The 26946-nt window shown below is 43.0% G+C and overlaps 1 protein-coding gene across 2 annotated transcripts in view; it reads left to right on the top strand.

The window, feature by feature from the left end:
* GNPAT (glyceronephosphate O-acyltransferase) overlaps positions 1–26946 on the top strand; it is a 49366-nt gene that overhangs the window by 615 nt on the left and 21805 nt on the right. The window contains exons 2-6 of one of the 2 annotated variants that reach the window (XM_075924703.1): positions 12387–12578; positions 19634–19810; positions 22279–22408; positions 26180–26307; positions 26585–26660. In XM_075924703.1, the coding sequence (XP_075780818.1) occupies positions 12387–12578; positions 19634–19810; positions 22279–22408; positions 26180–26307; positions 26585–26660 (703 nt within the window). The remainder of the gene's footprint in view (positions 1–12386; positions 12579–19633; positions 19811–22278; positions 22409–26179; positions 26308–26584; positions 26661–26946) is intronic. The other variant, XM_075924704.1, reaches the window with a different exon arrangement.

The raw sequence follows: 26946 nt of genomic DNA, 5'->3' as shown, positions 1-26946 counted from the left end.
TTCTCATTCTGGTTTGAGTCTCTCATTCAGGATTGCTTGGAATCTTCCCCACCACCATCACTACCCCTGTTAAATCACTGTGGGTTTTTCTGCCTGCCGCAGGTTCCCAGACAGAATAGGAAATGTGTCTAGTAAAAAAAAAACCCCATAAAATGTAATTCTAGCATCTTACAATTAATAACCTGCATAATTAATAAGTGCATACTGTAATTATAAAATACAAGATGTGGTGCTGGTGTGATGATAGCAATGTGTTATTTGTAGATTCATCTGTCCCACTAGTTGGAATTACTTAGAAATGGAAGAAAGTAGGTCCAAACAAGGGAAGGATTTGCAAATATGGTTACTGTTTAAATTGACAATAAACAGCACTAATTTATTGTCATTACATTCCTGTTAACTAGGAATATTAACAGATAACTGGTTACCTGGGAGCCACTGAAGCTACCCACACACTGAAGGACCTATGTGGGCTGGAATAGCCCTGGCCATGGCAGGGGACTGCTCCAGACCTCCTGTCCCTGTTTAACCAGTTAAACTTACTCTTTAACTAGTTAACTAAATAAATGGGATTTTTAGAACCCTACTGTTAACCAAATTTCTGGTTTTGCTGTATGGATTGTGTCCTGAAGACATCAACTACGTTACTTGTATGTGTTTAAATCTGAAGGTGGTTACTTATTTGAGTTCTCTCCCTTTTACAGGAGACTTATTTTCATCTAAATTATTTAAAAAAATGTACAGTAGTTGGAAAAAAAATGTTAAACAAATTCCCTAATACCAAAAAAGTTTCTGTTGCAAAAATCTAAAGTATTACAGTTTATTTAAGCAGTACTGTAATTTGTGAAAATATTATGAATGCAACTCTATCTTTTGCAATGTCTTAACTCTTGAGCAGTTGATTTCTCAAATCTTTAATATTACAATAATGCTAGTCTTTGCATATAATCCTTCCTATTTGAAGGAGAATGGGGGAGGAGGGAAAGCACCAAGACTACATTAAAGATGTCTTTGTTTTCAATGCATCTAATTCACGCCCACTGAAAGACTCTCATTGATTTCACTGGGCTTTGGATCTGGCCCAGAACGCTTTAAACACCTTGTGCCTGTATAGTAAGATACCAGTATCAGAGTGTTTCTAAGTGAATCAGTTCAGCGGTATTAACTTTAACTGCAGAATCTGCCATGCTTCTCCAGTGCATTTACAAAAATACATGTGCAAAATTCCCAGCTTCAGCATTTTTTTACTGTAAAACTGTTTTGTTGCCCCTTTCCTAGTGAGGACTCTCTAAAACAAGCGTAGTTTGACACTTCTAGCATCAGCCAATTTTTTAGTTACTTAATGCAATTTTGTATTATTTAAAATATGTGGGCAGCCGTTCTCCATTTAAATAATGGAGTAAAATTGGTTCAGCGTTTTAAAAATCTACTCCAGGGCTACTCAACACACGGCCTGTGGGCCACAGCGGCCCGTTCGTTTGCGGCCCGCGGTGAGGTTTGGGTTTACGTGGGGTTCGACATGTGGCCCGCGGGTGGGAGCCAAAGCAAAAAAGTACAGGCAGTCCCTGGATTACGTACAAGGTAGGGACTGTAGGTTTGTTCTTAAGTTTAATCTGTATGTAAGTCGGAACTGGCATCAGCCGCTGCTGAAACTGATCAGTTTAAACAGCGGCTGAATCTGGACGCCAGTTCTGACTTACATACGGATTCAACTTAAGAAACCCAGGAGTCCCCAAGTCAGCTGCTGCTGAAACTGATCAGCGGCTGATTCCAGGAAGCCCGGGGCAGAGCAACTCTGTCTCCGGCTTCCTGTAGTCAGCCCCTGGTCAGTTTTAGCAGCGGCTGACTTGGGGACGCCTGGGGCAGAGCAGCTCGGGTGCTGCTGGGTTGCTCCAGTAGCGCCGCTCCTCAGTGCTACTGGAACAACCCGGCAGCGCCCCAGCTGCTCTACCCCAGGCGTAGGCAAGAAAAGTCTGGTCTGCTGGGGCAGTGGGGGGGGGGGGGGTGAAATTGGGGCGGTGAGGGGGGGCACTGCTGCACCCTCCCCCCCAGCAGACCAGGGAGGGTGGCGGGACCGCCCGCGTCCTCCACGGCTTTGCTCCGTCTCCCTGGTCTGCTGACCAGGGAGACGGGGAGCAAAGCCGTGGAGCATGCCCTCAGCGGGACAGCCCTCAGCGGGACAGCTTTGCTCCGCGTCTCTCTGGTCTGCTGGGGGGGCTCCTCCCCCCAGCAGACTAGGGAGACGTGGAGCAGCTTTTCTCGCCCCAGAGGACGGGGGCAGCGGGACTGCAGCACATCTGGGCGTCCCGCCGCTTCAGTCCTCCGGGGCGAGAAAAGCCCCATTCGTAACTGCGGATCCGACATAAGTCGGATCCGTGTAACTCGGGGACTGCCTGTAATCAATATAATGGTTTTCTGTTGATATGCATTTTAGCATTTAAATTCCTGGACTGTCGTTGCTTATTAAAAGTGCTATCGTGGGGTGGGCAATATGGGTGGAAATATGTCAGGGGTGGGCAGTATGAGTGGAAATCGGGTAAATATTGCATTTTATTAATATTAGCAGAACCGACTTAAATGGGGTCTCTGTGTTGTGTAGTCTTGACTTAATCTTTGTATTCATGCCCGTCAGTGTGAAATAAACTATTTGCATATATATGCAACCATGCTGAAGTTGCAGCCCTTGGCATGTGCTGTGAGGATTATTGTGGCCCCTGGGGCTTCCAAAGTTGAGTAGCCCTGATCTACTCTTATCTTCCTTTCTACATACAGAATCATAAACGTCAGACTGACAGGAATTTGTTTGAGAAATGTAGGGACAGCTGAGAGATGTGTGGAATCTAGAAAGGAGATTAGAACTCAGCCTTAAAGCAGAATGGCTTCTTGAATCTGTGATGACTGTAACTTGATCCATGTACTCTTATGACCATGTGGAATCCCACTATTACCAGTAGAGCTCTACATTGGGACAGAGAGAGAGGGACTCTCACCTTCATGCTGTAGCTCCAGGGGGTAGCTGAGTTAGACTGTACAGGATAAACTTGAAAACACAAAAACTGGTCTGGTAGCACTTTATAGACTAACAAAATATGTAGATGGTATCATGAGCTTTCGTGGGCACAGCCCACTTCTTCAGATGACCACCCTCATTCTCAGTGATTTCAGTTTCCAAGATGACATCTTTTCTGCCCTCTATTTAGCCTTCTCTCTCTTTGCACCTTCTTTTTAGACCTTCAGGTCTGGATCTCCATTTTTCCAAACAGTCACTTACTTCAGCTTCTCTTGTTACCAGTGCATCACCTGCCCACTTCCTTTGCCCTACACTGCAACCTGCTTCTTCTGTTTTCCCAATCCGTTCATGTTCAAGCCTTAACATCTCTGTTCTCCCTTTCCTTTTTCGGATCAGTTGTTGGCCTCTTGACTCCTTTACTGTTCTGACTCACTGCAGGGTTCCTTCCTCCTCTTTCTATCCCTTTGAGTACCCTGCCAGTCACCCTTTTGTCCTGATTTCTTGTCACTGAAATGGAGGTTTCTTGTCTGATTTCCTCTTACTTCACAGGGACATCCTCAATGGTAAATGAGGGATTGTAAAAAGTGCCCAGGAAACCTCCTTGTAACACCATTCTTACTTCCTGATTAGGGGGCGAAACAGCTCCAGCATGGGTAGAAGTTAAAAAAACTGGATCTGTTCAATGTAGAAAATATATCACTAAGGGGAGGACATGATACAGATCTATAAAATCATGAATGGCGTGGAGAAAGTGAGCAGGTTAGTGTTAACTACTCCCTCACACAAGAACTAGGGGTTACCCAGTGAAATTAATAGGCAACAGGTTTAAAACAAACATAAGGAAGTACTTCTTCACACAACACACAGTCAGCTCACTGCCAGGGGATGTTGTGAAGACTAAAACTAACTGGATTCACAAAAGAATCTGATAACTTCATGGAGGGTAGGTCATTCAATGGCTGTTAACCAAGATGGACAGGGATGCAGCCCCATGCTTTAGGAACAGGTAAACATCTTGCTGCCAGAAACAGGGACTAGATGATGGTGGATGGAGCACTAAAAATTGCACTGTTCTGTTAATTTTCTCCAAAGCTTGAGGGACTGGCTACGGATCAGTTGTGGCAGAATTCTGCCATATTTTACCATGGCTCCAAATGCAACAGTTGCAGAATTCCCCCAGGACTATCAGGGATGGGCAATAAGTTTAGAAGGGGGGGGCACTTCACAAATTTCTAAGTGGCCCCAGGCCACCCCAAAAGGGGCAGGACCCCGGGCAGAAGGAGTGGGGCCAGGACACTTCCATGCTACCCTGCCCACACACCCTGTTTGGCCTGGGGCCTGGGTGAAAGTGTGAAGTCTTTGCCACCCTGCTGCCTGGGCCTAGAGAGAACCGCCAGCTGTTCTGAACAGTTGACGGTACTTTCTAGGCGCCATATGCTCTTGGCAGGGAGAGGAGACTTTGTGTGTTTTCCCCATCCCCAGGTCTGGATTGGCATGAGGGTGAGGGAGTGGCAGGGTGTCCGCAGGCCATATCAACCCGCTTGGCGGGCTAGATCCGGCCCACAGAGGCTCTCTTGCCCATCCCTGGGCTACATGGACCAGTATGGACCATTCTTATGTTCTCATATTGCAATATTTTCAGATCCATGCATTCAAATCTCATGAATCAAATGTCCAAAAAATCATGAGTGGCTTAAAAATCAGAAGACCAAATTATCAGAGGGGTAGCCATGTTAGTCTCCCCTCTGATACTCGACACCATGCAAGGCACTACATTTAGCCACGGGACTAGAAGACCAAAAGTAAAACATTTTTTTATTCTTTTCATTTATTTTCTGCTGTTGGCACCTTTAGCATTGACATTTTCAAGGGTTCTTTTTCTGCCAACATTAGTGTAGAAACTAATGTTTAAAACAAATCAAAGGGGAATTTCTGACATAATCACATGAATCCAGAAACTACAGCATGTAGAGACACCAGTGTGACTTGTGAAACTCAGAAGAGTTGTAGTGCTGCAGTTGCCCCTGCTTAATTGTGGCCTCCTCACTGCCCCTATTTTCTTCCCAAAATGTGGAAGTGTGTGTGTGTATACACACACACTCACACACAATATCTTTAACATGAGGTTGCGCTTGTAGGCACTCAGTATTGACTTGTACTCCTCATGCTTGACAGAATGTAAGAGTGCCAAACACTCACGCCTTAGAAGAGCAGGAAGTTGAGAGTTAATATGCGCTGCCCACACACCATGGCATAACTGCCAAATCTTAAGCTGGCCCTAACAAGCTCAGCAGGAACTAGGAATGTAACTGAACCATAGCCCTGCATAAATGAACCTCCATTTGTGCCCTGCATAAATGAACCTGCCATTTGTGCTCTGCACAACTCCAGATCGCCGGTTGTAGTTGTTCAGTTCCATGGGCTCGGATGATGCTATATGCAGACCTCTTGGTCTGGAATGTATTGCTACTGGTTGGCAGATGCGGAGGGAGGAAAGGTAATGTGTTTGCCCCGATGAGTGCCTTAAGGAGGGGATCAAAGCAGGGACAGCCAAGATTGGGTGGCTAAGTATAGGAGGAGCACAGGTCAGTACTAAAGGTCTGACCTTAAATCCCTGTTACTGAAGTTTTTTGTGTGTGAAATGCAGAAGTGTGGGTAGGCCTGCTTACAGCTCGCATGGACTGTACTGTAGTGCTTTGAATAAGCATGGAACTCCTCTGACTTAAACAAAATGCTGTGGGAGGTGGGAAAGAGAGCGAGCTCCTCCCCTACTTTAGTGCCGAAGAAGAGTAAAGAGGAACCTCCCCAGCAATATTCCCTCTCATTTTTTTCCCCCATCCATGTCTGAATTTTTTTCCATCCATGTGTGGAATAAATGTTTACGTGCACTGAAGCATGTGTGAATGTGCACAACCAGCAGAAACAAAACCTAGCCGTGGGTGCTCTATTAATCAGCTGGGCGGCATTGGCATCTCTCCTGAGTGGCTGCACAAGCTCACAGCTTACAGGAAACACTGCTCCCCAGCTGTACCCTGCTTTTCACTTGACTCCCACTGCAGTACGTTTTCAGCCATCTAGGCCCAGGAGTGGCCTGAGGCCGGCTGCGGCAGCTGGCGCCCCAGGCAGAACACGTGATTGGCGCCCCCGCCTGTACGACTGTCAATGGCGTGATGTAATCATCGGGCGCTCCGTTGAAGGTGGCGCCCTAGGCAACCACCGAGTGAGTCTGTACTCACGGGCCGCCCCTGTGTAGGCCTGTGGAAGGATTAAGAACAGAACCTCCTGCTGCTCCTCTGCACCTGTTGTTTGGCACCTCCTGCAGTTGCTTCTCATTTCCCAGACTGTTGGGAGGGAGACCCTCACAGATTCCTGGCAGCTGCTCTCTGGCTTTGTGGAAGACATGGGAATTTTCTCCTGGCCCCAAGGATGATCTCTGCGAGCACAGATTTCTCTATATTATCTGTTCCTAGCATTCCCTGAAACCACTAGAGTCTGGGGTGTGAAGCAAAGACTGCCCTTCCTCACTCACAGCACAAAAGTCCTCATGCAAGTGTCCTGGGAATTGAAGATCAGACCTTTCTCTCCCATTTCCTGCCCTTCTGTAAAATATCAACGAAAGCACTTTGTGCTCATGGAAACTCCCTCTTCCACGATGCCCAGGCATCTGCAGTTGCTCCCTGGCTCTGAATACAAAACAAATGAAAATTTTCTCATCTCTTTGGTTCCTTTCCTGGCCAGAGCTGCTCCACAGCACTGTGAAAGGTGTGGCACTGGCAGCAATCTCCAGGAACTTCACTATACTTCCTTTCCTCTAGCAGGATCCAGGGACAAGTCCCATTGTACCCTGGCTATTTCCACTTTGTCTCTCTCCTGGCCCTGTCGAAGTGGGTTGGCAGGGAGGGAGCATGCATAGTCCTGCTTTTCATGGACTTCTGCTTGCTTCATGTAGGGGGTTTGAGAGGGGAGATGTTCAAAGTTTCACTTGTCTGACTTCTGAAGAGGTGTGGGGAAGAGGAGGGGGAGGAGGAAATTCCCATTCTAGGGAAGACTGTCTGGGAACAACCTTCTGAATTTTTCTTTACTCTTCTCCCTGGCTCCATACTGGTATCCTGAGAGCCAGGGAACAGCCTTTTCGGTCACTCTGTGGAGTTTGGGGAATTCCGTGCTTGTCTGTTCCGGTATCCCGTAATTCCTGTACATGTCTCATGACAGCTGAAGAAGTGGGTTATACTCACTAAAGCTTGTGATACCATCTACATATTTTTTTAGTCTTTGAGATGCCACTAGACTATTTGTTGTTTAAGTTTTTCCAATTACAGACTAACTCAGCTACCCCTCTAAAGCAGTTAATTTGTGCATTCTAAAACATTTAATATAATTTCTGAAATAAGAGACTTCTGTAGTAGCATCCAGCCAGCCCGAAACGTTGCTCTGCTGTTGCGTGAAACAGGACCGCCATCTGTTTTTAGTGCTTGGAGAAGAGAGTCTGAACATGGGCTCCACAAGCAGGGTTTGAGGCTCAGAAGTGAAGCTAATCATCAACTCAGAAGAGAAATTGGCTGTAGTAAAAGCATTGTCGAATTCCACAGAGTAAACAAACTGAGAAAATGGGGTTGTTTCTGTGGTCTAGCCATTCAGTCAGATAGAAATAGGATTCTTAGCTTGATAGTGGCCTTTTTAAATCTGCTGTCACCGGATAAGCCTTTTGTGGTGGCATTGGTAATGGCATTTCAGTGACAGATGGATGTGACAAAGGCAAAGCTGAGTATTGCATTTTTTCATTTCTACATAGCTGCATATTGCCAAATTTGTAGCACTTTGTTTAATATTTTATACCTGAAATAGAGGCTTTAACTTCTATTTATACCATTATATTTTTGTCATTTTATATGTATTTAATATACAAACTAGCACTGTTCTGTGCCCTCTCTCTCCCATTTTAGGTCTTGGAGCCGCTTTTAGAGATTCTTCTATGCCTGCTTTATTTTTGAGCAAGAGGATTGATGCAGAGGGATCAGTGGTAACAGCTGACACACTGATACCAGCCATAGCACATTCGTTCTTAGGTTACTTACATTTTGCAGCACACTGATCAATTTGAGAATGGAGGGAAGAGTAAAGATTGAAAGTTTTTTGATGTTTTTCAATTTAATTGAAAAAAATTAAGTGTAAGGAACTTTAAATGGCCATATTTGTATTTAACAACTGGCAGATATTGAATATATGTTTAGACTGGCGCTTTTGTTGTTAAAATGTTTGTTGCCCAGGGTGTGGAAAAAACACCCTTCTAGACAGCAACATTTTTAATGACAGAAAGCTCCAGTGTGGACAGCACTTCATCAGAGGAAGCAATGCTCCATGCAATCAAGCTACTGCCCCTCGATAGAGGTTGCTTTATTTTGTTGCCGGCGGTGTTCCCTCTACTAACCTTTATGTCCATGCGTGAAATGACTTTTGTTGTGTGCACCTGTATGAGGGTGATACAAAGCCATTCTGCACATGGGCTGTGTGTGGCAGGAGTGGGGCTGAGGGATTGCGTGTGGGAGCGGGACTCAGGGCTGGGGCAGAGGATTGGGATGCAGGAGGGTGCCCGCTGGCCACGTCAACTCCATGCTGGAGCAGATGCATCTCTCTTTGAGTCCCCACCACTGCTCTTAAGCCCCAGAGCATGACTTAATAGGCAGTGGTGCAGCTTAGAGGGAACTTAGTCGCTGGGAGACTTCTCTCCCAGTGATAGAGCAGCATCAGCAGCAGCACACCTTTCAATGATACAGCTGTGGTGGCACATCTGCATTGTTGTAAGATGTGAAGTCTAGATATAGCTTTAATCTACTATTTTCCCTTTCTTATCAATTCTCACCTCTCAATTTTTTCTTTTTGTGTTTGGTCTTTATAGTACAGGCAGTCCCCGGGTTACGTACAAGATAGGGACTGTAGGTTTGTTCTTAAGTTGAATTTGTACGTAAGTCAGAACTGGTACATATTGTACCCCAGGTGTCCCCGATTCAGCGCTGCTGAAACTGACCAGCGGCTGACTACAGGAAGCCCGAGGCAGAGCTACTTTGCCCCGGGCTTCCTGGAATCAGCCGCTGATCAGTTTCAGTAGCAGCTGAATCAGACACGCCTGGGGCAGAGCAGCTGGAGTGCTGCTGGGTTGGTCTGGTAGCACCGACCCTTGGCGCGGCGGGACCAACCCAGCAGCACCTCAGCTGCTCTTGAGGATGCCTGGGGCAGAGCAGCTGGGATGCTGCTGGGTTGGTCCCGCAGCACCGCTCCTCGGCGCTACTGGACCAACCCGGCAGCACCCCAGCTGCTCTGCCCCAGGTGTCCCCAAGTCAGCCGCTGCTGAAACTGACCAGCGGCTGATTCCAGGAAGCCTGGGGCAGAGCAGCTCTGCCTCGGGCTTCCTGTAGTCAGCCGCTGGTCAGTTTCAACAGCAGCTGACTTGGGGATGCCTGGGGCAGAGCAGCTGGGGTGCTGCTGGGTTGGTCAGGTAGCGCCGCACCTCGGCGCTGTGGGACCAACCCGGCAGCCCCCCAGCTGCTCTACCCCAGGCGTCCTGATTCAGCCGCTGCATCCTCTGCGGCTTTGCTCCGCGTCTCCCTGGTCTGCTGGGGGGACTCCCCCCAGCAGACCAGGGAGACGCGGAGCAGCTTTTCTCGCCACGGAGGACACGGGCTGCGGGACTGCCGCGGCACGTCTCGGCGGTCTGCTGGGGAGGGGGCGCAGCTAGTTCGGGGTTCCCTCACCCCGTTCTTAAGTTGGGATCCGACGTAAGTCGGATTCACGTAACCCGGGAACTGCCTGTAATACAAGTTGCTTTGGAAGGTTTGTATAAAATTGGTTCCTTTTTTAGATAAGTGGGTGAAAAGAGCATCATTCTGTTTTCATTTAAGTAAAAAATTAAGTGATTTTTATATACAAGTAACTTGAATGGCTGAACTTTACAATCTCTCAGAATTTTGCCTTTATGCTTAAGAGTTGTTTGGTAAGCATTATAAAAATGGATTTAAAAATAACATAGTAGTAAACAACCGTAAACTAGTTTTCATGAGAGCACAATAAAACAGTTTTATTAGGCTTTTCATAATTATCTGCAATACTATGATGTTGTACAGATTTGGGTTATGCAATAGTTTTATCATGTTGCACCTGCAGATTTTTGTGTAACTATCATTTGGTGCTGCTTAAGACCTGTGAAGTAGTGCCAAGATACTTGTGCATTTTTACCATGCTGTAACCTAAGTCTTTTTTTATTCCTCTTTTATACATAAAAAAGAGAAACAAAATGCAAAAAAACTACAGTAGTGTTAAGTAAGTTGGTATTTTGAATACAAATAAGGAAAATGTAAGAGAAACGGTTCTAATAGCCACATCACACAAAGCACTTTTTCATTGCTTTTGGACAGTAGCTGCCAACAATCCCAGTGTATTCGGGACTTCCCTGAGATTTGGACACACCTCCCACATGGTTTTAATTTTGAACAAAGTTGTGGGGACTATGGGCCTCGTCCATGGTCTACTGAAGTCTTGGAAACATCCCCTTTGATTCAGTTGACTTGTATCAGTTGTCTTGAGTAGCAGCTGGTGGGTTTTACTGTTACTGTAGTACTGCCATAGTTTTGAGTTTGAGACGCACACAGGAGACTACTGTGCTCTTTGCTATCTCATGTGCCCAGTGGTGTTGGTTGAAAACAGCTTTTTTTTCCTCTTGAACGAAGAGTTTAGAGTGTGTATATATATTTTGTCAGGTGAGTTTGAGGATCCCATATTCCAGACAGAGGCAGAAAAGTTGGGTGCAGGCTCTATGATGAGTATTGTGATATGAATATGTATACTATAGTAATTCATAAATGCAACATGGGAACATTTGTATCTCTCCTCTTTATGCCACCACTGTGCATTAGACATATGTCTTTCCAGGTCTGTCAGCTACCTTTATTTGTATTGATCACAAAGTGGTGTTGTGGTCACTGGCAGGGATGAGTGACTTCTTTTCTGGGAAAGAGAGCACAGAGACTGGTGCCTGTCTACCTTAAGGGACCTCTTGTGGTGCAGGTTTCTATCACATGACCCTTCTTGCTTAACGTATTTATGAGGCCATTGTGGGATATATTGAGGCAACATGAAGTCTTAGATCTCCAAAGTGCAGATGGTTTGTCAGTTTTTTATGTTTCTACTTCATTTGAGTCCAGCTGATGCAGATAATTGATGTGCCTAATGTTTTGATGCAGCTACTTGAGTTTGGATGGGTACAAGCTGGCTGAAACAAAGTCTCAGCAAGACTAAGGGGACTAGCCAGAACCATTGCGATAGCAAATAGCTCACTCAAAAATTTGCCTTTTGTCATTCAGGTTGTCTTCCTGGGGTGTTATTGCATCCACAAATGCTTCAGGATGCTCAGTTAGTATCAGTGGTTCTAAAAGTTATTTATTATGTGTTTAGTCAGGGAGAGGTCAGGTCCTCTTCTTTTATATGTGGAACTTACCTTGGTGATCTATGCCTCTCTCACCTCCAGATGATATCTGTTGCATGAGTACTGTATATGCTTCAAGTGACCCAGAAACATTAACAAACTGGCTGTCACATTTTGCACCAGCTAAAGGGTGTTTTCTTCAAATATGCCTTTTAAACCTGCCAGTGAATTGTGCTGGTATCCATTTGTTTTGGGGCATAATTTAAGGTGTTGATTTTTATTCTTAGCCTTAGATCACCCCATTCCTTGCATGTAATTGCAGCAGTTGAAATCAGAAGTGCTTAAGTCACAATCCATTAGTTTAATTAAGAAGATGCTGAAAGAGAGGCAAAGCACTTTCAGGGTGTGTCTAGACTACAGGGTTTTGTCGACAAAAGTGGACTTTTGTCGACAAAACTATACCTGCGTCCACACTGCCTTTGAGTTATGTCGACATAACGTCGACAAAACTCAGCAGTTTTGTCGACGTATGTAAACCTCATTCTACGAGGAATAATGCCTTTTATCAACAGAGTTCTGTCGATAGAAGGCATTATTGCATCTACACTGTCCTTTGCATCCACACTGTTATGTTGACAAAGCAGCTTGCTTTGTTGACAGAACTGGATGTAGTCTAGACGCTCTTTGTCGACAGAAGCTTTGTCGACAGTATTTGTCAACAAAACCCTGTAGTCTAGACATACCCTCACTGTGGTCCTTCTTGACTTTCAAAGCTCATTTGTTCTACCAAGCTCTCTTTGGTGGGGAAGGTTAAACATGTAATATTTGTATAAGCACTCATAGCATGGGAATTTGTTCAAGAACTTAAATAAACAAACTTTGCAGAAGTATTACATGACAGCAGGATAAAACTTTGGCTGGTTTAAGATATGGTCTCATTCTTTGTTTGCATATTCCCAGCAGAAAGAACTCACATCAAAGAAAAGGGATGAGTTTGAAGATATCTTGGAAGAAAGACGGCAATCCAGTGACTTGCGATATGCAATGAAATGTTATACTCCTGTCATTTACAAAGGACTTTCAGCTTGCAAGCCAAGTGCCATTAAAAACAGTGTTCTTCAGTCTGAACAAGTTCAGTATGTTATCAAACAGGTGAGACTGAAAATTGAGACTATAATATATAATTGAAATCCAGATAGACATTGTATGGGAGGAGGAGAAATCTTGTTTTGATCTCTGTCAAATGGGTTATTTGTGTGTTGTTGGAAAGAACAGTAAATCAAGAATTTGGAACAGCACAATTTGCTAGCAGGCAAAATAAACACACTGATTTGCCACAAAGGAGCGTGGTAGATCTCCAAGCAGTGTTTTAATTTTTGTAGGCATGCCAACATGTTTCACTGTTTATCCACCATACTTGACTTTTTCATGGGTCTGGGGAAAAAGTAACATTATGAAATACATAATACATACAAAAAACTTTAAAAAAGGTGAATAGTCTTGCTGCACCTTAGAGACTAACAAAAAATGTAGATGGTATTATGAGGTTTTGTGGGCACAACCCACTTCTTCAGATGAAACTACTTCAGATGATGCATACATTTTAATGTAATTTCCTAGCTTTCTTTAAAAGAAAACAGTAAAAACAAATTGGAAATAATTAGTAAAAACATCTATACCAACCCCTTCCCAACGTGCCTATTCAGGTCAGATTCTGAAGCCTGAACTTGCAGCATTCCATCACAGGCTGCTAATGCTTGAGCTACAGCACTCCAACGCTGCATTAGCTGGCAGCGAGAGAAGGCAGTTATCCCAGAAGCTTGACTGCCTTCCTCCCAAGAAATTAAAGGAATTCCTGCCATGTCTGTTGCTCCTGGGTGGGGTAGGACACTTAGATAATATATTAGATCCACAGAGGGGAAGCTGACAGTGTAGGGCAATGGTCCCCAACCTTTTTAATCATGAATTTAAGCACAATCCAGGATCTACCTCAAACCCAAATACCCTTACCTCACCTCCTTCCCATCCCTTCTCTGAAGCCCTGCCCCTGCTCACTCTGTCCTCCCTCCCCCATCCTCACTCGCTTTTATCAGGCTGGGGGCAGGGGTTTGGGGTGCAGGAGGGTTTCAGGACTGGAGCCAGGGTTTGGAATGCGAGCTCCAGCTGGACACTGCTTACCACAGGGGGCTAAGACAAACTCACACCTACCCTGACCCACTCCCAAAGCAGCCAGCAAACTCTCTCCATCCCTGCCCCTCTCTGCTCTGTGGAGAAGGGGTAGAGGGAGGGACACCCTGACATCAGCACTCCCCCTTCTTCCTGTGCCCTGTACGGCAAGCAGGAGGCTCCCAGGGGTGAGAGGCACCTCCAAGGCAGAGGGAAGGAGCAGCACGGCAGTGCTGAGAGGGGAAGATGAAGTGCCAGCACTTGATAGCCTCCTGGCCAAACCTCTCAGGATCACCTGTCACAGGTTCCAAGATCTACCAGTAGATCCCGATCTATTGGTTGGTGACCACTGGTGTAGGGGGACAAATGGCAAAGTAGGGAAAATTACCGTTTTTAACACTTTATAACTGGTAGGAATAAACAAAGGGTAGGAATAAATGGTCATTTTTCACAATGGAAAGAGGTAAATAGTAGGGTCTCCCAATGATCTATATTGGGACCTCTGCTGTGCAACAGCTTCATAAAATAATCTGGAAAAGGGACTGGCCGTGAGATGACAAAATTTGCAGATGATGTAAAATTACACCAGGTAAATAAGTTCAAAGTTGAATGTGAAGAGTTATAAAGGAATCTCACTAAACAGGACAAAAAGTGGCAGATGAAATTAGTGAATTATAATGCACATTGAGAAAATAATCCCAAGTGTATATTCAAAATGATGAAGACTAAATTAGCTGTTATTTCTCAAGAAAGATCATGCTATCATCTTAGATAGTTCTCTGAAAACATCTGCTCAATGTGTTGTAGCAATCAAAAAAAGCTAACTGTGTTAGAAACCATTAGGAAAGGGATGAATAATAAAACAGAAAAATCTCTTATGCCACCGTTTAAATCCATTGTATGCCCACACGTTGAATACTGCATGCATATATTAGAAATGGAAAAAGTACAGAGAGGGGCAACAAAAATGGTTAGGGGTATGAAATAGCATCTAGATGAGGAGAGGTTAAAAAGACTGGGACAATACTATTTTACACGATGTGCAATAACTGGACTCAAAAGAGAATTAGCTATATTCACGGAGGCTAGGTCCATCAATGACTTTTGGCCAAGATGGTCAATGACAGGACCTTATGCTCCATGTGTCCATAAACTTCCAACTGCGAGGAGTTGAGGTTGGATGATAGGGGATGAATCACTTGAAATTGTTCCATTTGATTCATTCATTTGAAGCAGCTGGCACTGGCCAGATGACCGCATACTGGGCTAACAGGACAATTGGTCCAGCCCAATATGGCCATTCTTAATTAACCCTGCATGGAATTCCATGAGACAAAGAAAATGCCCTTCTCTAGCCCAATGGTTTCTCCCATCTTCCTTTAAAAGCCTGCTGCAAACATGGATCTGCTAGTTTCTTTTTAAAATATTCTTGATAACTTTTTTAAATAATGGAAAGTGTTAAGCTGCTGAAACATAAGAGTTACTTACCAGCCCTGCTCCTCCTCCCCCCAAAGTAGACAACTCTCCTTGAACTAGTGAATGAAAAATAGCAATATGGAGATGGTGGCTTGGGCTAGAGACCCAAACTCAGACCCAGGGGAGTTGGTGGGCTTGGACTTGGGCAGCTATCCCAAGCTGTTACCCCTCTGCATCATTCCCATTGCTGCTATAGCATGCTAGCTTGACCAGAGCTGGCATGAGTCTGTCTGGGCTTGGAGGCACACTCCCAGCTACAATGCAGACTTATCCTTTGAGGTTAATGGTCTTGCTAATTACGGTCCACTCTCAAACATTTCTTCAGCCTATTTATTGCAAGATGCTTTACTTGGGGCTGTCTTGGGAATATACCTACTAGAACACAACCGTCTCTTGTCTGAGTGGGGAAAACTTAAATCACTTGAGTGAACCATCCTCCATCTTTGGAATTTTCTCCTTTGGTAATTTGCTGGAGCTGGTCTAGCAAGCTTCATGGGATGAGCTGAGCTGTATTTGTTTGATTTGGGTTTTGTATGATTTTTGTTTATATTGGTTTTTTCCCCTTGTTTTATGGCATAAGTAACTAGCTGCTATAGGAGATGTGCACTCTATAAACTAATAATTATTTATTGATGAAGGATAAGTAGTGTGTCCGTAAGCATTTTATGGGTGAATGAGAGCAAAGTGTCTGTTCTGAATAAATAATAAGTCTACTGTCTGATAAATATTGATTTTTTTTTTTAAGTTTGATGGGGTTAGAGAAGGCTGTCACTAAATCCTTAGTTGCTAAAATAATCAGTCTTTGCTAGACTATTCAGGATGAAATAAATTATGTACAGAAGGAAGTTTTGAATGGATCAATATGACAGTGAAATGGCCATTTGGCTGAGATAGAGGAGGGTGAGAGGAGAAATTTTGTGACTGTCATAGAAGTGAAAATATAACTAATAAGGTAAATAGTGTACATCTCTCTAAGCTGAGACATGGTTTATTCACTGATATCCATTTAATCCTCCATGGTTTTATAATATGCATGTTCCTTATTTAGTTCTAATTTAATCATAAAGAGTATCTTTTAGGTTAAATGTTAGTGTCCATATATTTAATAAAGAGATTCCCACTCTCTAATTCCTGATTGATAGTTAGGGATGTTAATGGTTAACTGATGGCCTAGCTGGGCTGGAGTAGGCCCTTGCCCAATGTGGGCAAGGTGCTTGCTCCAGCGCGTTGTGGGTGGGGATGCTCCAGCTCAGCCAGAGCTGCCCCCGTGTTGGGGGATCACTTCAGCCCGGCCAACCCCCCAGCGGCTCCCGTTTACGTGGTTAATGGGTTAAACATAATATTTAACTGGTTAACTGATTAAATGGGTTTTTTTACATCCCTATTAACAGTCTCCCAAACAAAAGGTTTGCAGTAATTAAAACTGAACATCAACATGCAGCATTTGTAGTGATGGTACTTGGTATGCATTTCAGCTAGCAGTTGCCAAAGGGATACATTACAAAGAAAGGCATGAGTAATAGAGTTGATATCCTGTGGGTAATTCTAAAAACTTACCCCAAAAGCATTTTAAAATTTTTCTATAAAGATGCCTAATAAGAATAATCTTTTTAAAGTTAACTTTAAAATCAGTGAAAGAGGACCAAAGCATGCGTTTGTCAGAAAGGCAGTTTAAGAAATCCTATTTTAAAATGTAAACTTCCTAAAAAAGATACAAACCTATTAGAACATATGTATGCCAACACATGCTAATGGCTTATTATACTGCTCTACAGCCAAAATGCTTCTGAAATAAATGTAATCAAACTTTACTAATTCTGGGTTACTGAGAACGAAAATGATGCTTAAAATTGTTGATTGGCTCTAGTTTTCAAGATATGCTATTGTGAATGGTGGAGGATAAGTGAGTTATAAAGGGAAAGGATCTCAATTTAAACCAGAAATGACTAAAATACATTTTTTACTGTATCTATGAATAAATCTATGACTGGGTTTGGACAGTACTTGCTTTTTAGGCAAAACAATGAATGATGCAATCTGAAGCTGGTATTGCGTCATACATTATATGAATTGCATCATGCTATTCCTAGAAGTCATGGATGATGCAATCATAACGAAGCTTACATCACTCTGCTGAACAAATTGCCCTATATCAGCTCTAGAAATCATACGGTGTCGTGCTCTCTTATTTGTCAGTGTTTGATTTTGTAAAGGGACACATTTCTGTTTAGCCAAAGTGAGCAGAGATGCCTCGTACTTGTGTGAACAGTGCAGATAACTTCTGCTATGTTTGTGGTGAAGTGACTTTTGCATCACAAAAGCGCAGTATAACCACTATGGTTAAGAAAGCGTATCACTTTTATTTTGGCTGCAAAATTGGAGATCAGGACAAGAGGTGGGCCCCACACATATGCTGCAACGCTTGTGCAACAAATCTTCACCAGTGGTTGAACAGGAAAAGGAAATCTATGTCTTTTGCAGTGCCATGATTTGGAGAGAGCCAACAGATCATACCAGCAAATGTTACTTCTGCATGGTGCCTCCAGTTGGGAAAGGTGTGTCAAAAAAAAAAAAGTGGACTGTGCATTATCCAAACATTCCATCAGCTATACGCCCAGTACCCCATGGAGAAGGACTGCTGGTTCCTGATGCACCAGAATCATTCTCACTTGAGTCAGATGAGGAAGAGGAAGAGGATGAAACTTCTGGTCCTGAACCACATTTTCTCCCATCCTCCTCCTCTGAACCACACCTCATAACACAAGGTGAACTGAATGACCGTGTCAGGGATTTGGAACTACCCAAGAGTAAGGCAGAGCTGTTGGGCTCCAGACTACAGTGGAATCTCCTGGCAGGTGGTGATAGGGTTTCCATGTTCCGTGACCGTCAAAAGGATCTTGTCCCATTCTTCTTCATGGAAGGTGATCTTGCAGCCTGCAACAACATCGATGGTGTGATGGCAGCCCTCAACATAGTTCACAATCCAGATGAGTGGAGACTGTTCATTGATTCATCGAAGACGAGTCTTAAAGCTGTTTTGCTGCATAATGGCTATGTTTTGCCATCAATTCCAGTTGGTCATGCAGTCCATATGAAGGAAACCTATGACAACATGAAACAACTTTTGAGGTGCATAAACTATGACCAACATCAGTGGCAGCTTTGTGGCGATTTGAAGGTTGTTGCTCTCTTGCTTGGTCTGCAGACTGGATACACAAAGTACTGCTGTTTTCTCTGCGAATGGGATAGTCGTGCAAGAGATTCCCACTACATCAAGATAGATTGGCCATTCCGACAGTCATTGGAGCCTGGGAGGAAAAGTGTTCAGCATCCACCACTTGTTGAATAAAGGAAGATTTTGTTACCACACTTACAGATCAAGCTGGGTCTGATGAAGAACTTTGTCAAGGCCATGGTCAAAACATAAGCAGCTTTCAAGTACCTCTGTGGAAAATTTCCAAGGTTAAGTGAAGCTAAGATAAAGGAAGGTGTCTTTGTTGGTCCTCAGATTCGTGAACTTCTTCGAGATGATGCATTTGACCATGCACTGTGTGGCAAGAAAAAGACGGCATGGAAAGCCTTCCAGTTAGTGGCAATACATTTTCTCGGAAACAACAAAGCAGACAACTACAGGTTGTTGATGGAAAACCTCCTGAAGGCCTATAAAAGCCTTGGTTGCAACATGTCACTAAAGATACATTTTTTGCACTCTCATCTGGATTTTTTTTCCACCGAACTGCGGAGCAGTGAGCGACGAGCACGGCGAGCGATTTCACCAGGACATTGCAACAATGGAGAAACGCTATCAGGGCAAATGGAGCCCATCAATGCTTGCAGACTATTGCTGGACAGTGACAAGAGATGCTCCATTTAATAAATACAAGAGACAAGACAAGAAGCGCCGAGTAGACACTGAATAGGACTAAACTATGTACATAATAGTTTTTTGCCTTTTGTTTCATAATACATTTTATTTATATAACCCTTTGCTGATTTTTAAAGTGTTACATAAACAGGACAAGTGAAATATTATCATGTAAAGCAATCATAAACACATGAAAAGACCTAGGTTTACAATTTATGATTAAAACTCTATCTACACACTATATATAGACGTAAAAACTTAAATATCTTGGAAACAGTAGCCAATCAGTTGTTTTAATTGTCATATTTGAATTCAGCACATCAAAATGCATAATAAATAGCACATTTTATCTCTGAAGCAGATGACTTCTAAAAAATTGTAGACCAGTGTTATAAATAGCTTGTGTATGAAACTTACATTTTAGAAGATGATCACTTCAGTTACTGTATTTCAGAGGCATTCACGCTTTACTTTTTTTTTCTGAAATACAACAGAACTAATAACGTTTGCTTTATGTGACTGGCCTAAACCTGAATCCACATTTTCCTAAAATAATATTAGAAACATTTAAAATGTTTTGCATTGCATTGGCTTTAGTGCCTTTCTCTTAGTTTAACAGAATAATAGGTATAGTTAGTAGAACAGTCTTTTTAAAAAAATATGGGAAATGGCTTTTGACCTTCTTTTTGTTCTTATTTAGTTATCCAAAGAGATGGGTGAGTCTGCTGATATTATACAAGAAGAAGCCACTGAAATCCTGGACGAGATGGGTCACAATTTACACATAGGAGCTATTCGATTTTTTGCTTTTAGTCTGAGCAAAATATTTAAACGCCTTTTCCAGAGGGTTTGTGTGAATGAAGAAGGAATTCAGAAAGTAAGTGTAGGTATAAAGGCTGACTTAACTGGTGATTATGCTACTCATTCAGGCATAGATTCTCAATCTTTCACCCAAATTTATAGATCCAAAAGATTTAAAGAATAAAAGTGGCAAGGCCTGCATTAACTAAGATTGCCCTTTTCAACCATTAAAAAGGAAGAAACCTAGATGTGAATAAAAAATTCAAAGAGAATCTAAACTACAAATTTACGTATCACAAATATCACACAGAATAGTGATAGAAATGTAGCCGTGTTAGTCTGGGGTAGTTGAAGCAAAATGCAGGACAATGTAGCACTTTAAAGACTAACAAGATGGTTTATTAGATGATGAGCTTTCGTGGGCCAGACCCACTTCCTCAGATCAAATAGTGGAAGAAAGTAGTCACAACCATATATACCAAAGGATACAATTTAAAAAAATGAACAAATATGAAAAGGACAAATCACATATACACATACACAAATATCAACTGATTTAAATAATTAATTAATACATTTTATTCAATTGTGCAGAGAGAGGTTTGTGACTGGGATACATTTTGAAACAGAGAAAATAATAATTCCTAAAGATAATGTACAAAGACTGTTTTTAACTGTGCTTTTATGCTTGACTGTGTGTAAAGAAAGGCCTAACGTAGTAGTACAGTAAACTTCCGATAATCCGGCACCTTTAGGGGGATTAGGGGGTGCCGGATTATCAGATATGCCGGACTATCGGAAGGGGGGGGCTATGAGGAGTCTGGGATGGGGTGGGGAGATGCATCCCGCCCACCCCAGACCCCTCATAGCCCCCCCTTCCGATAGTCCGGCTCTGCCCCAGGAGTCCCTGATTAAGCCGCTACTGGTCAGTTTCAGCAGCGGCTGAATCGGGGACGCCTGCAGCAGAGCAGCTGGAATGCTGCCGGGTTGGTCCGGTAGCGCCGCTCCTCAGCGCTGTGGGACCAACCCGGTAGCACCGCAGCCCCGAGGGGCAGCGCTACGGGACCTACCAGGCAGCACTCCAGCTGCTCTGCCCGCAGCTTCCCCGATTCAGCCGCTGGTCAGTTTTAGCAGTGGGGGCAGAGCAGCTCCAATGGTCTGGCTGCCCGGAGCACTTCCAGGTTCCTGATGGTGCCGGACCATCAGGAGTGCCGGACCATCAAATGCCAGACCATCAGAGTTTTACTGTAGTGGTGGTGGTGATTTACCTTGGAATGTGAAGTCTGGTCTTTCCTTTCTGCCCTTTTCCCCCCAAGATCTTGTTGGCAGGCTCAGAAGCTGTGTGTGAGCTTGTGCATGCATTTACTGAAGCGGTCAGAGTAATCTTTATTGAAGATTTCCTTTCTCCAGATATGCGAGGGGTAGCTGTGTTAGTCTGGATCTGCATAAACAACAAGAAGACTTGTGGCACCTTATAGACTCAACAGATTTATTGGAGCATAAGCTTTTGTGGGCAAAGCATCTGATGAAGTGAGTCTTTGCCCACTAAACCTTTCTCCAAAGTATTAATTAGCCTTTGAAGTTACATACCAAAACACAGGGACAATTGTTCAGTTTTCACTCTCTTGTGATAATACCATTTCATTTGTTCTCTGGTCAGTATAGAGTCTTGCTAAACAGGACTTGAATTTTAGTTAAATTAAAATAAAATAGCATAAGAGTAAGTTCTCTGGGCCATTTGAGGGATGGGGAAACTTTATGAAAGAAAGTTTTTTTTTGTTTCTTTTTTTTTTTAAGGCATAAGCCCATTTTTAAATTTACCTTTAGAGGTAGGAAATAACAAAGAGAAGTTCTAGAAGTTTGGACACATAATTAAGTGGAACCTTGTTATAAGCCCTAAAGAATGGGAATTGTGAATGACAGGAACATGGGAACCTGTTTGGAATTACTTTATGGTGTTGGGTATATGGTATGCCTGAGACAGTAAGAAGCCATCTCATCAATATGGATTTGAAAGAATTTCACTGGTAAATATAATTGAAATAGATAACTCGGTAAATTTCCAAAATATATTAAAACACTTCAGAGAGGTGCTTGAAGGAATATAAAGTAAGTGTCATGTTTCTCCATATATTGTGTGAATGCCCCCAAAAATAAAATATTGAATTGCTGTACCTCATTAAGGCAATCAGAACACGTGTGAGATTTCGGCAGTTCTATCGGCAGATTTCGGCAGTTCTATCTCCCACTATCTAGTGGTCTTACTAAATTTATGATTAAAAGGGAGTTCTACTTCGAGAAACTCTGGATTGGTTTGAGGTCCAGTGTTAATATTTTAAGATTTAATTGTAGCTTCACGTTGTCTGTCAGCAAAAGCTGGAAGAAGTACAGAATACTAATAAACATAAGTGCCACCCTTTAATGAAAATTGTTACAATGTTGTCTTAAAAAAAACCACATTCTTCTCTGAGATCTTGTTGGAATTTGTAATGATCGCTTCCATTTAAAGTGATTCCCATAAATATTGTTTGTGTTTGTTCTTAGTTACAACAGGCCATTCAGGAACATCCAGTTGTCCTGCTGCCCAGTCACCGAAGCTATATAGATTTTCTGATGCTATCTTATTTATTATACACTTATGACTTGGCTCTGCCTGTCATTGCTGCAGGAATGGGCAAGTATTTCTTTTCACAATCTCTTTTCAAAATGCAGAGAGATTATTTTAGGAGGTGCCTGGTACTATCTACTGACATTAAGGTTGAAATAGTTTCTGCTATAACCCTCCATTTTCATATGGTTGAGATTCTGGAAAATGTAATTTGGGCAGATGTGTCTGCCAAATGGTGAAATTTTGTATAGCACATTTGATCAAACCCCCAATAACTGCGCTTCTCAGTAACAGTGGGGAAAGTCAGTCAAAGTTGCCATGGTTTTCCCTATACATGTAGATAATTGAAATGTCTGGATTTTGAAACATGATATGTGAATATGACTTATTGAAGTGTACAACTTTTTGGAGAGGCGGGAATTGGTCTGGAGGAGGAAGAGGATTAGGTATGATTGATTACTGGCAGCTGCATATATGCCAAGAGAACATTTCATGAATCTATTTGCAGTTAGATGTGCTGTGTGCAGCTGTTTTTTAAGTGCCACCGTAAGCATCTGATCCTGTGACATGACTTGCACCTTGTGCAAGATGTTAACTGCTCCTGAGAAAAATGAGGTTTTGGAAAAAATTTCATCTCTGATTGTGATGAAAATCCAAAATCCTGAAAATGTTTACACACATGAAATTCCAAGTTGCCTGGGAGCTCTGCCTCCACAGCAGCCCACAAAGTGACCTGCAGAGGAGGCAGGGAGCTTAGGACATGAAACTTCACAGTAGCTCTCTAGATGAGTTGCTGGAAGTCTGGGAAGCCCAGGGAAGCGAGCAAACTGTGGAGGAGGAGGAAGGAACTTGGAAGTGCTGGGAGCCATGGCTCTGCAACAAGCAAACTGTGAAGGGACTGGAAACTTCATCTTCCTGGTAGCTTAACAGGCAGGCTGCTTGGGAGCTGAGGAGAAAGGTGAGCTGGAAGGGAACCACTTAAGATTTAATTGAAAACCTCTTCTGATTTCTGTTAAGACTTGTCAAATCAACATATTTATTTCAGAAAGTTTTGCTCTTGATGAAGTAGCATTCCAGCAGAAAAAAACATTCCAACAAAGAATTTTCAACCAGCTTTAGCTGTGACCTTATTACTGTATACACTTTTCAGTACATCAGTAGATACCAGTCAGTCTTAGGGACTTAACTTTGCATTTTTCACATGCAAGGTGCTGTAGATGTGGCAATTACTTTATATATTAGGTATGCACCTATCATTGCATGATAGTTGTTGTACTGTCTTACAAAGTTTTCAGAGGTACTCTATATTGGCTTAACTTTCCTTCTATTGAAGTTAATGGGAGTAGGAAAAAACAACAAATGGTCTGGTAGCACTTTATAGACTAACAAAACATGCAGATGGTATCATGTTTTGTTAGTCTATAAAGTGCTACCGGATCATTTGTTGTTGTTTTCTGTACAGGCTAACTTGGCTACTCCCTGAAGCAATGGGAGTAGTGTTAGACCAAAATGAATGCACCCTAAATCTCTTATAGCACCATAATATAGATTAGATGAGTTTCTAATGGTATGTAGTTTAATGAGTTTTATCATAAATTATTCTATTTTGTACTATACAGTTAAACAAGATATTCACAGCAGCCAAATTAATGTTGCTCTTAGAACTGTATCTTTTGTATTTACTGACTTCGACATCCACTATATTTGGGGATCTTTTAAGGTTGCACAGTGAATCAGAGAAAGATCCAAGAATCGAAGAAATCAGACTTTTTGAAACTTTCCTGCATTATATGGCTCCCCAAACTATTCATTGTTATAATGCAAGTATTCTAAATTACTTGTAAAATCCAGAAAGGGGTAATCCTGAGTCCTCGAAACTAGGAAACATGTAACAGTTGCACTTTTTTGAGTTCCTATTTTCCCTTCCTCATAGAGCGTTGAGACAGACATTAACTATTGTAAATGGGCATGGTTTCATTGCCTTGGATTAGGGATGCTAGCGTATAGTCGAGTAAATGATTAACCAATAAGCCTGAGCTTGTCAATTAATCCTATCAACTACACGCACTCCTCCCTCCTTGTTACCTCTGTATCAGAAGCAGCAAGTGTGGGGAGGCCAGAACCAGTGTCTGTGGGGCTCCCCATGAGCACCCAAACCCACGGAGCCACCTGCCTCCCCTCCCTTGCTGCCTCTCACAGAAATGGGGGGGGAGTGACGCAAGTGGGAGCTGGTGCTTGAGGGGCGGAGCTGACTTAAAAGCCAGCTTTCCCCCTCCCCCGGGCACTGTCTTGCAGAGCCGCCTCCCCCCTCTCCTATGCTGCTGTCTCTGTATCAGAGGTAGCAATGTGCGGTGGCAGGGGGCTCCCCGGGAGTGGGACCAGGAGTGCACTGGTTGCCGGCCCTGCCCCCAGGGACTATTGAGTAATGTGTAACTGCGAAGATTTTGTGTGGTTACATGATTATTGAATTAATCAATATCTGACATCCCTAACTTGAATAAAGGTAGGCCAACTTACATCAGCTGTGTATTTTTTTTTAGAATATATTTAAATGGGCATGTTGTTTACTCTCAAGATTATTGGGGGCTTATCCACATTGACAGCATTACAGTGGAGGTGCTGGAATGCTTAATGAAGATGCTACCTACACTAAAGGGAGAAGTACTTTCTGTTATCATGGGTACTCCACCTCCCCAAAGATGCTGTGTACTAGGTATGTCAGCATGTAGTCAACTATATAATTAATCGATAATCCTAGTCTTATTGGTTAATCTTGTTGACTACATGCATTTCCCATGGTGCCTCTGATAGGCTCCGCAGTGCTGCCTGTCTGCTGGGGACCAAGCAACATCCCTCAGAGCAGCCTCTGTCCATGGTGAGCCTGGGCCTGCCACGGGCAGAGGCTGCTTCGCAGCAGCAGCCCCTGTCCATGGGGGTTCAAGATCCCCTATGACAAAGGCTGCTGCCACCCCAAGTGACTGCCTCTGCATCAGAGGCAAAAGCAACCAGTCTGCAAGGAGAGCTGGTTTTTAAACTGTCTCCTCTTGCGGACCGGCTCCCCCTGCCACCCCACGCTGCTACCTTTGATAGGCAGCAGCACGAGGTGCAGGGGGATCCCTGGTAGTTGGGCCAGTAGAATAGTCATGTAACAGCTAAGATTTATGTGGTTACACAACTATTCAATTACCCAATATCTAAAATCCCTACTGTGTACATGGGGAGTTCAGTCAGTATAACTGTGTTACTTGGGGCAGTGGAAAATTCACACCCCTGAGCGACGTAGTTATGCTGCATAAGTTGATAGTATAGACTAGTGGTTCCCAACCTCTTTGAGTATACAAACCTCTTTTCAATCTATTAAAATTTCACAGTCCCCCCCCCCCCCCTCTTCCCTACGAGAGGGAAAAAAAGAAAAGAAAAGTAAGGAAAGAAAAAGAAAAGAAAAGACCCCCTGCAGTACTGTCGCGGACCACCAGAGATCCGTGGACCACAGGTTGGGAACCACTGGTATAGACCAAGTCTGAAACTACTATGGACTTTGAGTCAATATAACAAGGACCAAATTTAAGTCTGTCATCTAAATTTCAGAAGAGATCGTTGGGATTGTAAGTGCCCCTTTCAATATACAAATGCAGAAATCATAAATTTGACCCCCTGGTGTGTAGGTTGTGTGTGTGTGTATTGTGCTTGAAAAGTAATAGAGAATATTTACAATAAATCCCCAAAGGATTAGTCCTTTATGCCAATAGTTGAGGTGAAAGCTTTAGGGAAACTGATTAGTATTAAGTGGCGCAGTCCATCAATAAGTTTTGTGTGTTGTTTTTTTTTTCTCCACAGATTTCCTCGGAATGAAAATAGTTGGTGAGCTGCTACGAAGGTCAGGTGCCTTTTTTATGCGACGTTCGTTCGGTGGGAACAGGCTCTATTGGGCAGTTTTTGCTGAATATGTTAAAACAATGTTAAGGGTAAATAAATTACTGAACAATTTTTTTAAAAGTACATTTAAAGAATTAGTTGATCTTGCTGGTGCATGTGTTTATGAAATATACATTAGTGCAAAAAACTTTATTTAGTTAAATTGACTATAGACTGTTTTAGCGGTGTTGAATGAATGTAGGTTTAAGGGTGCATGGCTCCTATTTTAAAATAAATCTTTTTACAATGTAAAGAGAGCAAATGAAATACTCATTTTTTTTTGCCTCCCTTTCCCCCCATCAACTTATTTTTTGTTTTGTTTTGAAGAATGGCTATGCCCCAATTGAATTTTTTCTCGAAGGAACTAGAAGCCGCACTTCAAAGACTTTGACTCCAAAGTTTGGTACGTTGCTTGAAAAAGTTAAAATCTTTATTTAATCTGGGGATTTTCACTAGAGTACCTTATTGTGTTTCTGGAGGTGGGAGAACCAAAACAGTAGAACATGGGAGAGATGGCAAGGTGGTCCAACATCTTCAGTGACCATGTGTAGTTGCGTGGCATCTCTGTGGGCCAAATACAGAGGTAATATGGTCCTCCAGTAGGGATGTGTTAGTGCGTTTGTTTAAACGGTTAATCAATGAGCCTGGGCTCATTGGTTAACCCTCATGGTTACATGCAAGGCCTCCCC

The sequence above is a fragment of the Pelodiscus sinensis genome, chromosome 3 (assembly GCF_049634645.1).
Source record: "Pelodiscus sinensis isolate JC-2024 chromosome 3, ASM4963464v1, whole genome shotgun sequence".
NCBI classification, from domain to species: Eukaryota; Metazoa; Chordata; order Testudines; family Trionychidae; genus Pelodiscus; species Pelodiscus sinensis.
The sequence above is the reverse complement of the archived record's forward strand: the minus strand, read 5'-3'. Positions and strand labels throughout refer to the sequence as shown.